This window comes from Psammomys obesus, unplaced genomic scaffold (assembly GCF_907164565.1).
Source record: "Psammomys obesus unplaced genomic scaffold, mPsaObe1.curated_primary_1811, whole genome shotgun sequence".
In the NCBI taxonomy this organism is placed as follows: domain Eukaryota; kingdom Metazoa; phylum Chordata; class Mammalia; order Rodentia; family Muridae; genus Psammomys; species Psammomys obesus.
In genome coordinates this window covers 1,324,902-1,341,249 of record NW_026596125.1, presented here as the reverse complement: position 1 = coordinate 1,341,249, position 16,348 = coordinate 1,324,902, and the positions used below count along the sequence as shown (strand labels likewise).

General features: G+C 41.1%; 1 protein-coding gene across 1 annotated transcript in view; it reads left to right on the top strand.

Moving 5' to 3' along the window:
* The first annotated feature begins 1,967 nt into the window (after positions 1 to 1,967).
* Tm9sf3 (transmembrane 9 superfamily member 3) overlaps positions 1,968 to 16,348 on the top strand; it is a 48,235-nt gene continuing 33,854 nt past the window's right edge. Inside the window, exons 1-2 of the mRNA XM_055591504.1 lie at positions 1,968 to 2,245; positions 11,447 to 11,642. Coding sequence (XP_055447479.1) covers positions 2,150 to 2,245; positions 11,447 to 11,642 — 292 coding nt within the window. The 5' untranslated portion in view covers positions 1,968 to 2,149. The remainder of the gene's footprint in view (positions 2,246 to 11,446; positions 11,643 to 16,348) is intronic.

Here is a 16,348-nt window from a genome sequence, read left to right as displayed (position 1 = left end):
GGTCTCTGCCAGACCCAGTCTCACTTTCTTTGCTTGAAGATCAGGATGTAGCTCTCAGGTACTGTTCCAGTGCCATGCTACCCACCAGGCTGATAATGGACTGACCCTCTGACATTGTAAGCAAGCCCTCTCTCCCTACATTAACTGCTTTATTTTTATAAGAGTTGCCTTGGTCATGGTGTCTCTCTTCCCAGCAATAGAACAATCATAGACTAAGGAAGTTGGACCATATCCTTTAGCAAGGACATAACTCTCTACTCTCATTACATATGTAGTGCATACTTACATAGGAGACATCCAAACAGGGCTGGGGATATGACTCAGTCAGTAAATTCCTTGTATGAGGATATGGGTTAAGATCCCAGGAACTCAAACAAAAAGCTGGATCTGAGAAGTAGAGACAGGAAGACTCCTGGGTCCTGCTAGCTAGCTAGCCTAGCTACTTGAGCTTCAGGTTCAGTGAGAGAGATTTCCTCTAAAAATATGTGCACAGTGATTTGGAAAAATATGTATTTGTTAACATCTGGCCTCAACACAACACACACACACACACACACACAAACTTCCAAAGATGCCTATTTAAATTTTGAGGCGAATCACTCTGGTAATGATTTGAGTATTCATCATTTACTACTGTTTTCTACAGGTAAACAGGCCTGTTATCATTTAAAACAGAAGCAAACTTCTCTTTTGCATTTGTAAGTACTTCTTGGATATCATTTCATGCCAGTGAGGGCACATCTGATCCACCTTTTAAAGAGCTGTATGGTTGGTAGTACATTAGCATTTAAAAAAAAAAAACCAAAATAAAACACTAAAGCAAACTGGGTCTGGGCTTTCAGCAAGTCACCCAACCTGTGCTTCAGTTACTTTTCTGTGATGTGAACACAGTAGAGGTGCCTGTTGCACAGGAGCTGTGTGACTGTCAAAGAATGCCTGACAGATGAAATCCTTAGGGATGAGTCCATGATTTATGTATTCGATATTCAAGGTGTGTTTTGGACAAAGTGATGTTCTTTGAAGGAAATCACGCCGGCACTCTTTGAGAATGAACAGGGAAGGAAGATTGGTAGTGGAGTCTTGTTCAGACTTCTGCACAGCAAGGCGGTATAGAATATTGGCTGTGAGCTATTGCATGACCAAATGCCAGAATCTGCCCACTACTGATGAGACAATCTTCCTCCAAGTCCCACATTTAGAGGACTGCTACTGTACTTGATAGGTATTCCTGAGTCCTTACTACGTTTTGGTTTGAGATAGGGTCTTACTCTGTTGCCAGGTATTGGTTCTGTAGATAGGTTGGCTCCAATCTTTCTGCAATTCTGCCTCCGAACCCCAAGTGCTGGGATTACAGGTTTGCACTACTATGATCCGATTTCTTTCTTTCTTTTCTTCTTGTTTGTCTCTCACTGTAACCCAAGCAAGCATCCAACATGCAACAATTAATCTTGACCCCCTGAGTGCTGGGGTTACAAGAGTGAGATACCAAGCTTAGCTCCTTACTACCGGCTTAGAGCTCTGGGGAGCTTCCATTCCAGGACACATGACCGAGAATGGGAGAAAAACAACACGCAGGTAAATCAACGAACAAGAATAGAAGTCTAATCAGTACTCGATAATGTTAAAACACCCAACCCACCCTGTAAAAGTTTAATAATCATCTTCCAAAAAGAAGCTTGGGGAGCCCGTGGCGTGGGTTAGATGGAAAGGGGTGAGCCCCAGACCCCAGTGAGACGACCCGCCCTGCCCCGCAGCTAAGGCGAGCTAGGTGCCGGAGCCAGAGTCACGCCAGGCCGCCGAGGGCTGGCGCGCGCAAGGGCCGAGGCTGAGCGACCTGCAGCACGGCGGCTCCGGAACCCTTCAGGTCCGCGGACTGCGCGCGCCGGCGCCCCACGGCGGGCGGCGGTTGCGGCCCCGCGTTGGGAGGACTTCCGGCGTGTGTCGGGGTGGCCGGATGACGTGGCTGAGTCAGAGGAAGAGGCTCGGAGGCCGGGGGGCGGGGGCGGCGCGGAGCGGAGCGGGCGGTGACGGCGGCGGAGGCAGCGGCTGGGCCCGGGCCCCGTGCGTCTGTCCGCGCCCGGTGGATGTGAATCGGCGGCGGCGGAGGAGGAGTCGGTGGGCCGGCGCCCGGCCTGTGGGAGCGCGGAGGATGAGGCCGCTGCCGGGCTCTCCTGGCGTGGCGGCGGCCGCCGCGTTGTTGCTGCTGCTTCTGCCCCGGGCTCGGTCCGACGAGCACGAACACACGGTGAGGCGAAGCGAGCCGCCCGCGGCCCGCTCCCCCGCCTGCCGCCTCGCCAGGCCCGGCGTGGCCTGGAGGCCCGGTGCTGCCCCGCGGCCGCCCGAGCGCTCCTTCCGGTCGGGCATGGCGGGGCCGGATCCGCGGGAGCTGGGAGGAGGCATTTCCGAGCACTCACGGCAGCCTGGGCCTTGCTCCCCGGCTCCGCCTCTCGGGGCTGGGGCCCGGGGGTCGCCCCGTAGCGGGCTGTGGACCCGGGAAACTGGACTCTGTGGGGCACAACACGACAGAAGATGGATGCATGGTGACCCAGGCGCTTGCCAATCAGGAAATACCCATCACTTCACCGCCCGCCCCGGCCTTTTCCCACCCTTCTCTTTCTCTCTTGCCCGAACCGGATTTAAACCGTGGGGTGGGGACAGCTTTAGGGAACCGGAGGTGTGAACGGTTTCCACGTGGACACGTCCTCACCGTGCACGCACTCGGTCCCCAGGCCTTTCCTGTAACTTTCTCGGCGCTCCGCGAGTCCCCAGAGGGCACCCCGTCCGAGTGGTGGGCCTCTAACTGGGACAGCTCTGACCCTAGGGACACTTGAGTCACCTAGCCCTCAGGCCACACCCCCACTCACTTTTGCATTTGGTCTGAAGTTGATTGGCGGTTTATTTAATTGTATTTTCACATCAAAGCTTGTCTGTTAATGACTCTTGGAATGACTTTCACCTAGAACTGAAACAGCAATAGATTTTTTTTTTTTTTTTCCCAGACTGGTAGTTCATGGAAACTGAGATAAACCTAAAAGGTTGTTTTGGCGAATGATTGCTTTTATTTTCATTAATATGACTTTTGCCTGAGAATTTATGTATTTATTAAATATGAAAGATGTGGAGAATGTCTGGTTGTAGCTGATCAGTGACGAAGTGAAGGCATTCTCATTTAAGGGGGCAGACTTTAGACTGTAATTAATAAAACTTTGTTCTATGGCATGGATTAGCCAATAAAAACGATACATTTGGCTATTATATCTTGGTGACACTGCCTTTGTAGGTTTTTTTCAGAGAACATTGAATTGGTAATGTTTTTCTGAAACACTTGTAATTTTTCACTTTAAGAAAAGTGATAAGATGTTAAGCAGTTAAATGAAAAACTATCTTTTCTATCAACTTGTCTCAAAGTAAATGAAAAGTAGTTTTTCTGTATAGTTTATAGAGACCATGAATAGATTGGAGTAATTTTATTTCTTTTAAATTTCCAGCAAGTATGCTTTTGTTAAGTAGTTTAGTATTTACTAATTTTCTTTTAACAGTTCAGTTTCTATGTAAAATCTAGAACTTTTTGTTAGTTACAGTTCCACCATATAGACATAGAAACTTATATTCTACTTTTTAAATCTTGCATTTTATATTGCTATGAAGTTTATGTACCTTAGTTTATCATTTAATGGATTGCAAGTGTACAAAAACTGTAGCATAATTAGCAAATGTAATATTGCTAATATTGAAATAAGTGGCAATTTCAATGAAAATTTTGTTTACTTTTATTTTATATGACAGTTTTGCCAGCATGAATGTAGTATGTTCATCAGGTATGTGGCAGATATTTTAGAGGCTAGGAAAGGGTGTAAGATTCCCCTGAACTAGAGTGACAGGTGTTTGTAAGCTGCCCAGTGTGAATGCCACCCAGTGGGAATCAAACCACTGTCTTAACTGCTAAGCTGTCTCTCCAGCCCCAAATTCAATGAAATTTTATTGTTAGGAATGTCATTTTTTTTTTTTTTAACTTCATTCCTTCATTGATTCACTACTGGGGATTAAGCCAGGCCCTTGTGTGTGGTAGGTATATATTCCACCAATGAATAGAATGTTGTTTCTTTTAAGGCAGTTTCCCTGTGAAGCCCTGGCTCTTCTGAAACTTTGTACACCAGCCTGGCCTGGAATTCTGAGATCCGCCTGCCTCTGTCTCCTGAGTGCTGGGATTACAGGTGTGTGCCACCACATGTGGCTACACCGGGAATGTTTTAATTTTTATGTGCATAAAATATTTGATAAAAGGATATTGCTCCCCCCTCCTTCAGCCTATACTGGAAATAGAGCTCATGGCTTCACAAATGCCAAGCAAGGCTATATCTCTGATCTCAGCTCTTCTCTCAAAAGGCTGTTGTGTGAAGAGTACATAGGAGGCGGTTGCTGGATGAAGGCAGGAGAGTGGATATGCATTGCATGTCCACGTTGAACAGATCCTTTGCGGTTTCTAAGTTTCTTGGAAATATTTCTTGAAACATAGGTCTTCACCTTGGGCAGATAATAGGGATCTAATCAAGTGATAATAAATAATCAAGTATTTTTTTTCTTCCAAAGAGGCAGAAGTAGCTAGTGAAGAAAATATTGAAGGAAGAGGCAAATTGTGAAGGGAAAATTGCTGAATGGGTGTTTAAAAAACACTTGTGTCATTGAGTTATTAATTAAAGAACAGCTTTCATAAGCTAAAGCTTGCCCTTTAGCTGTTAGGACATTACCGATGTAATGCTAATATGACTAGTATGTGCTTGGTCCTGCTGTAAATGATTCCCGTATGTTAACTCACATTCAGTGTGTATTAACAACACTGTGAGGGCCAGAGAAGTGGCCTGGTTGTGGTATGCTTTCTTAACATGTGCAAGGCCCCAGTTTAAAATCCCAGCACCCTAAAAATAACCCTGTGATGTGAATGATAAGCTCTGATAGACAAGGAAATAGGCTTGGAGAGGTAGGTAGTCATGTGTGTGAGGTTTTACCTAGTATAAATAGAGGTAGGATTTGACGTCAAACATCCTTTGTGTCAATAGGTCTTTTGAGGGTCTGGAGAGATGCTCAGAGGTTAAGATCACTGGCTGCTGTTGCAGAGTTCAATTTCCAACAACCACATGGAGGCTCAAAACCATTTATAATAAGATCTGATGCCTTCCTCTGGTAAGCAGGCATACATGCAGATAGGATACTGTTTACATAATAAACAAATCTTAAGAAAGTAATGGAAAAAAGTAAAAGTTATTTTTTTAAAAAACAAGTTTTTGAAAAAAATTTTTTTGTGTTTTTGCATATGGGTTTGGTGTATGTGTACATGTGTGTTTGTGCAAATGGAGGTCAGAGGTTGGTAGTAAGTGTGTCCTCAGTTGCTTTCCATCTTTGTTTCTGAGAGGTTAGCTCACTGGTCCTGATGCTACTCAATAGACTAGACTTCCTAGCCAATAAACCCCAGGGATGCACCTCTCTTCCTCTCCAGTGCTGGGATTACAGGTGTGTATCACCCCTCTGCTTTCTTATGTGGATGCAGGAGAACTTCAACTGAGGCCTCTTCCAAGGCCCACGTGAATGTCTTTACTCAACTAAGCTGATGTACTTTACCACTCGTTTTCCTAAAAATAGTCCTGTGAAACACTGAATAGAACTTTTCAGTGCATGAAGAAATGTTTGAAAGAGTCTAGGTCCACACTGTGTTACTGAGTTGTTCGTACAGCATTAAGAAGGGATTAGGGCCAGCTCATGGGCACAGTGGACTGGTGTGCTATCAGTCTTTTCACCCACTGAGCCATCTTGTTGGCACCCCCTCCCCCCCAGAATTCTGTATGTACTTATTTCTCCAAAGTTCTTCCAATATTCTTAGAAAAGTGATTAGAAGGAAATGTGCTGTTGACTTCTGGACAATGTGCTACTTTTAGTTTTGAAAGGTTAGACTGTAGATTATAGGATAAACTGTTTGAAATTAAAATTAAAGGATACTTTCATCATCAAAGACAGCCTCTTATTACATGATTGAAGGGTCATGGTAGTACATAACTTTGATCCCAGCACTGGGAGACAACGGCAGGTGGATCTCTTTTGAGTTCCAGGCCAGCCAGGACTGCCTAGTGAGAAAAAGAAGTCTTTAAAGTAAGTGAAGAGGGTAAGAAGGATGGCTCAATGGGTGAAAAGCACTTGGGATTTTTGTGAGTTCTGTTTCTCAGCATGATCACAAGATTGTGTCTTATCATTTGTGTTCCTCCCCTCCCTCACACCTGTTACACATGGTCCTCAGCACTGTGCTTAGTGTCTGTTGAGTGACTTGAGTAATTAGCTAACAACTAGGGACAAAGATACTCAGTGCTGGAAGCAGGGAACTTGTCTAAAGCACAGTGAACAAAAGCAGCCTATTCTTCACCTCTGGTCACAGTCTTAGGGATCCTTGTTTAGGGACCCCATTTTTTTTTTTTTTTTTGTAGTCTTCAGGACTTCTGATACGGGATGGATCCCACCTATGCCTAGGATGGCTTACTTACCTCTGTCAGAAACATTTTATAATGCAACACTGAATGTTTTGAAAAAGGTTTTAAGAAAGACTTATTTTTATTTTCTGTGTATGAGTGCTTGGCTTGTATGTATATAAAGGCACCGTGTGCATACAGTACCCACAGAGACCAAAGAGGTCATCAGATCCCCCTAGAACAGGAGGTACAGTGGGTTGTGAGCTGCCATATGGGTGCTGGGAACTGAACCTGAGTTCTCTGCAAGAGCAGTAAGTGCTCTCCACCACTCAAGAAGTATTTCTTTGATTGATAAATGGCAGCGTTTGTCACAGTCTCTGTTAGAAGAATAGGAACTTGAGAAAATTATTTGAAGAGTTATCATGATAACTCGGCATGTCCTACAAGTGAGTTTTGAAAATGCTGAGGAAGATTTGGCTTGAAGGAAATGTCATCCTCGGTCCTGTTTTGGGCTGTACTTAATGATAGATTGAAAGTTGAGGTACAAAGCTATATTAGTAAACAATAGTTATCTCAACACACTGTTCAAAACAAATTAGAAAAAAAATAATTTATTTGTATTAGCATTCTTATGTGTGGTTTTAAATAATTGAAAGACTTTTGAAACTAGTATCTGAAATACTTGCAGAGTGGATTTCTGTTAAGAGCAATTTAAAGCCAACATGTTCCTTTCCTGTAAAATGAAAGGTCGTACTCGGGTCCTCATTCCGAGCTTCTGATCCTGGGTGGATAGCATAATTTCTGAGTTTTTTATTCATATTTTACAAAGAGGTCTGCAATACTTTTTCACTGTTCCTCTCAAGGAAAAGAAAATTCATGACATCTGCCAGAGAGTAAATTTTTGGTGTCCTCACCTCAAGCATAAACAGAATAAACAGGGACCCACCACTGTGACTACTTGAGAAAAAGGTCTTGACTTTTGAGATGAGAGTGCAAGTACCGGATGAAGTTTTTTGCCCTTTTGGGCAGATTAAAGTCTCAAATGAAAAGGTTGTTTGTGTAACGAATGCTGTATACTTTTGTTGCTTTGTATAGCTATGGTGTTTTTTTTGTTGTTGTTTGTTTGTTTTTGGTTAATAGAGCTATCTGGCAGTCAACAAAAGTATAGTTCTAACTTGTAAACTTGGTACTAATAGTTATATAAGTTTGAACAATTTATTCATGAGACAAGGTCTCATTAGGTAGCCAAGGCTGGCCTGGAACTTGCTATGGAGCCTGAGCTGGATCTGACTTAGCTTGCCTCTACCTCAGCCTTCCAGAGGCTGTGATTTACAGGTGTGTTCTACCATGCCTGGCTTGGACAAATTACTTAACTCTCTCTTGTTTTTGTTTTGAATTTGTAAAATGGGTGAATTAATACGGCCTAGCTAATAGAGTTTTGAGAAGATTCCATGTTTACATAGGCTTTAGGACTATGCCTACCTCCTGGTATGTAGTTAAAAGAGGTAGCTAGTGCTGTGTTATTACAAAAGCTGATGAGGTCAGGCCATGCTAGGGATGGTCAGTTAAGGCTTTTCCTGAGGAATTGAGAAAGAAGCATTCAGCACTTCTGAGGGGCAAGTAGAATTTGACTAATTGGAAAAAAGAAGCATTGTGGATTTCAGGGAGAGACAAAAGAAAAAAGGTGGAGTACAGAAGGAAAGGAGTGGAGGTGCACAAGTAGTGTTCAGTGAAATTCTTCTCAAGGCTGGGGGATGGCTAGGTGTAGAAAGCAGGAAGGTGGGCTCTCCTTTCCCATGGCTGCTTCTCCCAGAGGCTTCAGGTGGAAGGAATTACTACCATGCGAGGGGCCTCTGCTTTACTTCCTTGACAGTCATCTCCCCCAGATATATTTTACAGGTGAAATATAACACCCTATTCCTCAGTCATTGCCCAGTGTAGTTTTTCTAAACAAAGTATTTTAAAATAGTTTGCTAGGACTTGTTAGGATGTTTTGGGGAGGGTATTAGAACAGTCTTTACCACAGGTTTCTTAAGAGGTAGATTTTAGTGGAGGAAAAGTCTTCTCACAGTCCCAGAGAGCTCAGGGAATTTGTCTGTAGCTTCAGGAGGGAAAAAGCTTTCCCAACTTCTTACAAGATTCTGCAGAATCTTTCCTTTTGGTTCTTTGACTTTCAAGATGTCTTTAAACATGTTTTTTTCTCTTATGATAGAACTCTGGTTTTTCTGGAGATAGGGTCTCGTATGCAGCCTAGACCAGCTTCAAACCCATAATCCTCCTGCCAGTTTCCTGAGCATGTGATTAGCATATGCTGCCATGCTCAGTGATGATTAATTCTTGACCTTGGCCTGGGAGCTCTTGTTTTTAGGGGCGAATAAAGTCTGGAATGAAGTAGTATTTTAAGTTCATTGTATTCGACTGCATAAAAGAAATCCTGCTAAAGAAGCAAAGCATTGTTTGTGCCTTAGGCCTCACCTGCAGCCTTGAGTGTGCTTCTGATTACTGCTTGAGCCCTGTTCTAGCCCAGAGTCTAGACTGCAGTGGGACACCTTGTTGTTTTGTAACCCTTAAACTGTTTTGGTGTGTGTAGAATAAATGAATGTCTTAGTTTTAAGACATAATTATGTTTAGATTTTTATTTCTAAAGAATTATGTATATTGAGTTTATCTCAAAGGTATTTCTAGAGTATTAACTTCTAGAGTATATTTCCTACCTGTAACTTCTACAGACTCAGCAGGATTCATGGCTGGGTTCTCATTTGTGGGCACTTGTATGCAATGTTCTGGTTTCATGTTGCTTCCTCTCCTTTCTCTTATCTCTGAACCAATGCTGTTACAGTCAGAGCATACTTCAGACTTGGACTAAGTTGCCAGTGAACTTCACAAGTCAGCATTTCTTCAGTGTTTACCAGTGGGTGGTAGTAAATACTTTTGCACATTGTAACATTTTTGCCTTGGTGAATAGGTTTTAATTCTTGGAACTCTGATCAGAGAAAAGTGGTGGCTGTAGATCTCAGTTTGGAGAATTCTGAGAATGTGAGAGTAGAATAGAGTACTTGGATTAGTGCTCTGTGACTGTGCATTGGATGGGAGAACAGTGATAATACACACGGGTTTGTCAATCCTACCCCCAAGTAAAAGGAATAGTTATGGGTGGAGGTGTATGAGACAATAGTACTCACACCGTAAATCATTTATTTCTTCCATGGAGATTATCTGTAGCTGCTTTTCTAACCTACTTGAAGTAGCTTATGGTTTTCTGTATTACTATTCACCCGGAACTTTTTCTCCTAAAGCAGGATTAATTATTCCTTTATTGTTGCTACAATAGCTCTTTGTTATTGTAATCAAAACCCCCTTTTCCATTGTTAATCATTCATTTACCTGTGGTTCTATGTGGATTGTGAATTTGAAGGGAAGAACTTTTTTTTTTTTTTTTTTTTTTTTTGAGACAGGGTTTGACTTATGTAGCTCTTGCTGATCTGGAACTCAAAGTCACCTCTCTCTCCTTTCCATGTGTTGAGATTAATGTGTGTGCCATTATGCCAAGCAAGAAGGATATTTTTTGTCACTATGTTCTTAATGTCTAATTTAGGGTTTGCTGTATGCTGCCTGTGTGTTTGAATAGTAAGGTAGTTTTAATTTCCTTGATTATCTGAATGATGCCTATGAACAGTGGAGTGTTTGGTATTTTTTAGGATGGTGATGGTAGTATGAGCAGGAAGGAAGAAACAGATTTTTGGGGTAAGAGTAGATAAGCTAGTGGTTTGGTGTTCTCTGGAAGAACACTTTGGGTTTGAGTCTCCATGCCTAGAGAATTGTATCATTAGGAAAACAGAGTTATAAATGGTAGATTCAAGTAGGGTTAATTTGGTAGTGAACCTGATAGATTTTTGTTGAAACTTTATTGATCAGTTTTCGATGGGAGAACTGAAGATAGAAATTCCTATAGTTGCTGATTGGATAGTTTCCTGTTAAAGGATTCTTTATGTTTAAGAGATAATAGGGTGGAAACACATTCTGTTGAAAGCAGAATCTTCAGTGGGCAACACAGTTGTAGGTGCATGCTAGACACTATATAAATACTACTTCATTGGATTAGCTTTTATTCGGTAAGTTGACATGAAGGCACCTGAGCATTTTCTGATCTTGTAGAAGACCAGAGTTTGATACCTAGCACCCTTACAGAGCAGCTCACAACTCCTTGTACCTCCAGCTCCAGGTACATCTGATGCCTCCAGGGACAGACATGCACAAACACATACACATAATTTAAAAAGAAATATTTTAAAAAAGAGATCTGATAATGTCTTGTTAGTACTGTTCTGAATTTTAAATTCATAGAGATTTAAAAAAAACCTTTGACAGATCCCACTGCCAGGCCGTAAAAAGGTAAAGTTGGCTGTCCCAGGCCTATATGTGGCTATATATAATATTCACTAATAATTAGAGGTATAATTAAAGAAATATGCATTCAAGGTGCGTCTTTCATGACAGATGGGATGAACTTTTGCGTGTTCTTGTGTTGGTTCACAGTGTTGTTTTCTTTTTGTAGTTACTGTATTCTCTAACACTTTGATCAGTAGCTGTGAGAAGGACTAAGAGAGGGAAGGTTGTGTTTTTTTGTGCTGATGTTAGTTTGTTGGGGGAATGGTGGGGAATCTAATGATAACATGAAGAAGCTGCCTATTTTGTTTCCTCTTTCCGTGAGCCGTTTCCTTGTCAAATTATGCTTATCATTATCTGATAGCAATAAACCTACTTTTATATGCTGTTGACTTTGTAAAACAAAGTTTGGGGAAAATGGATCCTGGGACCACATCAAGATAAAATTCTAAGAGTTATGAAGCTTGGTTTTGAAAGTGTGCACATTGATACTCCAGTTATACTCCGGTTAAGTTTCTTCTGTTTCACCTTTTTAGCATCTTGAATGTAGACAGTGCACTTAATTGAATTAGATGTTTTAAAAGCACGTCTTGGTTTTCTTGTTACAGTATCAAGATAAAGAAGAAGTTGTTTTGTGGATGAATACTGTTGGACCCTACCACAATCGCCAAGAAACATATAAATATTTTTCACTTCCATTCTGTGTGGGGTCAAAAAAAAGTATCAGTCATTACCATGAAACTTTGGGAGAAGCACTTCAAGGAGTTGAATTAGAATTTAGTGGCCTGGATATTAAATTTAAAGGTAAGTCAACATTAGCAATCTGTGCTGACCCTGTGGCCAGGTAATTTTATTGTATGGAGTTGTCATGCACGTCACAGGTTTTTTAGCAAAAGGAAATTGTTAATGTTTCCCTAACATAGTTCTTTCTGAAAATATTTTCTAGTAAACTCATTAGATATATATATGGCCAGGGAAAGCCTTCACAGAATTCATAATGTAATTTTTGGAGGAGTGGGACTTTAAAGAGGTATGTAGCTACTGGAAAGTTTTATGTAAAACCTCACATTTAACTTGTACAGTGTACTCCTGATGTATTTGGTATTTCTATATTAAGTCATCCTCAACACTTGTAGAATATTAAATATTTAAGTCAAACTGTTGGCTTTGAGGGGAAGTTTCTTTATTGGAGCTGTCAATGAGACTGTATGTGTTTTTTCTTAGCACTTTACTCTGTGAAGTCTGTGAGAGCATTCCCTGCACAGGCATTTGTAAAATCATGGGAAGTTAAAAATTTTGATCAAGGGGTCTTGATTTTTTAATAGAATATGGTTTTGTTATCAGAAGCTTTGCTGTTAGCTTTATTTCTTTTGCTTCATTGATTGTAGTAAAATTGTTTGCTCCAATTTTGACTTCATTTTGTCCATGGATATGTAATATGAATTGTAACTGCCTTCTGATATTTTTAATGCATTGGAAGGATGCTATGGCATGAGATAGAAAGATGTTACTTTGATTTGTTAAATTGTGTTCATATTTATTAGATTTTACATCTTACTGTTTTGAAAATGGGTGTGTGTATTTATACCTCCTTCATAATGTCCCTTGAGACTTAATTATAAAATTGAGTTGTAAATTTAAACCACAGTGGTGTGACCTATAATTTATGAGTGTTGAAAACATACCCTGAGGCTTATGTTTTAATTTAATAAGGTAATTGAAATATTTAATCATAAATATGAAGAAACTAAATGGGAGTATGTGATCTGTGAGAACATCAATGCTATATTTATCCACCTAGCCTCTCCTTTTTCATATTTGGTAGACCTGTCTCATTTAATAGAGAGGAGCCAGGGAGAAAGAGAGAGAGTAAACCCACAAGTCCTGTTTTGGCACAGCGATTTCATCAGATTTGAAATCCTTACACCTTACTTGTCTGAAGAAACATTCAGCAGTCTTAGCCTCCCTTTCTTCTAGTAACTCCTTGAGATCCGAGATGGAGATAAATAGTCAGAGGCCAATTTCATGGCCTTAAAAGTAAAGTTAGTTTTCTTTCCAGACTAAGCTGACTATGTGAGGGTGAAAGAATTACCTGTTGTCACTCTCTGAAAGGGTAGCAGTTTTTGAGGCCTTGTCAGCTGTGCACCTTCAGCTCATATGCTGCCAAAACAGCTGCTAATTTAGCTAGTTCAAGAGAAATAACCAATGGAGATTGGATTCTGTTTCCTGCTACTGTAGGCTTTTGCTTCTTTGGATCATGGGTAAAGATGATTGTGCTTTGAAATATTTTTTACAAAGTTTGAAAGGTAGAATGTACCTTTGGAGGCCCATCATGCATACTAATAATGATACAGAAACTGGAACATTGTCTCTATGTGAACCACCGATGTCTGTCTGTCTGTCTATCTACCGATTATTTTGAAGTGTTTTAAGATGAGCTTGTGAAGCTCAGGCTGGCCTCAGCTTTGTTATGTATGTGAGGCCAGCCTTGAGTTTCGTACTCTTGTCTCCACCTCCTGATTACTGGGATTACAGACACTTCCCACTGTATCCAGCTAACATTTGTTTTTAGTCCTTCATCTTAAGTGTTTGACTGTTAATGATTCTTCTGAAGGCATATTCATATACAGTAAAAATTTTAAAACATACACACGCACACATACATACAGAAACATCTTCCTTTCTCCTTCCCTCCCTCCCTTCTTTCCTAGCAGATTCTATCAGGCTCACTGGATTGGTACCGTTTTGTAGTGTGAAGGTCACTAGAGAGATTGTTTTAAAGAACTAACCGTAGTGTCAAGTCTGGAAAGAGACTATTTTAGGTCTGGGTTGTGTTGGATGCCTCTCACTTCAGGTTTTCTGCACAGCCTTCTCTTTTTCTTATATGCTGGTGCTAGACAAAAATGCTAATTGAGACCATTTAGAGAAAATACATTAAATATACAAGGACAAATCTATCTTAGGCATCCTTGAACTAAGCCTGATTTTATTCCTTTCTAATTATGGATACTATCTCTTAGAACAGTGTTGTTACATAGAGTAGAAAGAACTTGTGTTTTAGAATGAGAGATGGTACAGCTCTGTTCTGCCTCTGCCTTCCTGTGTGGTTGCAGACAGATTATCTTTGATCTGTAGTTCTTGTCTTGGAAGCATGGGGATAATATACCTGATAAAATCATTGTCAGTATTAATTGAGATAATGTACTTTTTAAACTAATTCTGCTTGTTTATGTATTAGCATTTCTGAAATGTTAAATTAGTGTACTACTTGTAGATTTCATGTATTCCCAAACTACTGTACTCCTGCTGGTTCCGTTAGGCTAGTGTATTCTCACACACTAGCTGCTAAGACTGAGAAAGTTCTTAAGAAATTGTCTAGCATCTGGACAATGTGTACCTACTTACTTTTATTACAGTTGGTTCCTTTTGATTATTGGATGATCTGAGATTATAATTCTTACAGTTTTGTTGGCTCGTGTGTGTGTGTGTGTGTGTGTTATTACCATATGGACCAGGCTTGCCTAATCCTAGAATTTATTTTATATTCTTTGCTGGTGTTTGCAGTGGTTGCCTTTGAACTTATGATCCTCTGCCTCAGTCTCCTGAGTGCTGAAACCACAAGCATGAGCCACCATGTCCAGCTTGGATAGTATTCTTAAACACGGGAGGTCACTGCCCAGCATCTTTCCCCATTATTTGAGAATTCTATGGGATAACAAAGGGTATTAATATTTGAACAATAATGACTTTTAGGGATTATTCCTTTCCACTTTTTGTTTTAGTTTCCTTTTAAATTATTTCTTCTTTAAATAAAATACAGATGACATTTTGTGTTTCCTCTTACCTTGAGTAAATTGGTAAATTTAGAATTCTGCAGATAGGGAGAAATGCCAGTGCTGTTTAGATACTTATGTACTTAAAGTTAAGTGATTCTATCTTGGCTGCCTCTCATTCCTATAGGCATTTCCAGTCTGATATCTGCCTGAATGGAATAGCTCTGACTGCCCATGGGAAAAGAACTTGGAGTAACAGGCCCCCTCAATTAACTTGAAGATTGTTTTCTTTTTTATTCTTTATTTTTTTTTGTACTTTTAAAAAATTCTTTATTAATTACACTTTATTCACTTTGTATTCCCCCTGTGGTTCCCTCCCTCCTTCTGTCCCAATCCTTCCCTTCCTCCACCCCCTGCATGTATACCCCTCTCCAAGTCCACTGATAGGGGAGGTCTTCTTTTTCTTCCTTCTGATCCTAGTCAATTAGGTCTCATCAGGAGTGGCTACATTGTCTTCTTCTGTGGCCTGGTAATGCTGCTTCCCCCTCAGGGGGAGGTAATTAAAGAGCAGGCCAATCAGTTCATGTCAGAGACAGTCCCTGTTCCTATTACAATGGAACCCACTTGGATACTGAACTGCCATGGGCTACATCTGTGCAGGGGTCTTAGGTTATCTCCATGCATGGTCGTTGGTGGAGTATCAGTCTCAGGAAAGACCCCTGTGCTCAGATGTTTTGGTTCTGTTGCTCTCCTTGTGGAGTTCCTGTCCACTCCAGATCTTACTGTTTCCTACTTCTTTCATAAGATTCCCTGCACTTTGCTCAAAGGTTGCCGGTAAGTCTCAAGATTTTTACTGAAGGCAACTTCACATTGTTTTCAGTACCTAGCTGCTACTGTTTCCACTGTTACTACTTCTGAAGCCTCCAGAAATTCTCTAGAGGAAGGTCTGCCTCTAGTCGCCTGTAGCAGGGGATAAGTTGAGGGTATTCATTTAGCTGTATGGTGGGCAGAAGGGAGAACATGAACATCTAACTTCATACGTACTCTTCTTAATGTCTTCTTTACTGTTGCTTTTTATCATCTTTGATGTCATCATTGTCATCTTCTTCATCCTAGGAATCAAATTAAGTTACATCCCCAACCCTTGATTTGTTTTGTGACAAGGTCTTATGAAGTACCCCAGGTTAGCCTCACACTTGTCCTTCTGTCTCCTGCATTCTAAGTCCTGAGATCAAAGGTGTATGCTGCCATCATGTCCACTCCATATAAATATTTTCATGTAACTACTCTCTATATGTTCAGCCCTTACACCTGTCCTTTACATTTCAAGGTCTGTGGTATGTATCTTAGACATTCTATGACATCAGTCCTTCTCCTTCCACCCCCACATCCCTGGCAGCTTTCTTGCTCTGTTTTCCCCTGTGTTATGTATATGTCACTGGTCACATTTTCTGTTTTTCCCATTCCAAAAATTTGTTTGGCTCTTTTCCATTTGTGGTGCTTTGAATGAGGATGTCCCCATAGTTCACGTGTTTGACTACTTGGTCATCAGTTGGTGTTGTTTGGGTGGGTTTAAGAGGTATGGCCTTGCTGGAGGAAGTATATCACAGGAGGTGGACTTTGAAATCAAGATGTGAGCCCTCAGCTTCTGCTACTGCTGCCACGCTTTCCTGCAGTGATGGACTCCTGTGCCTCTGATACTGTAACTGTTATGCCCAAATAAACCTTGTTTTTTGT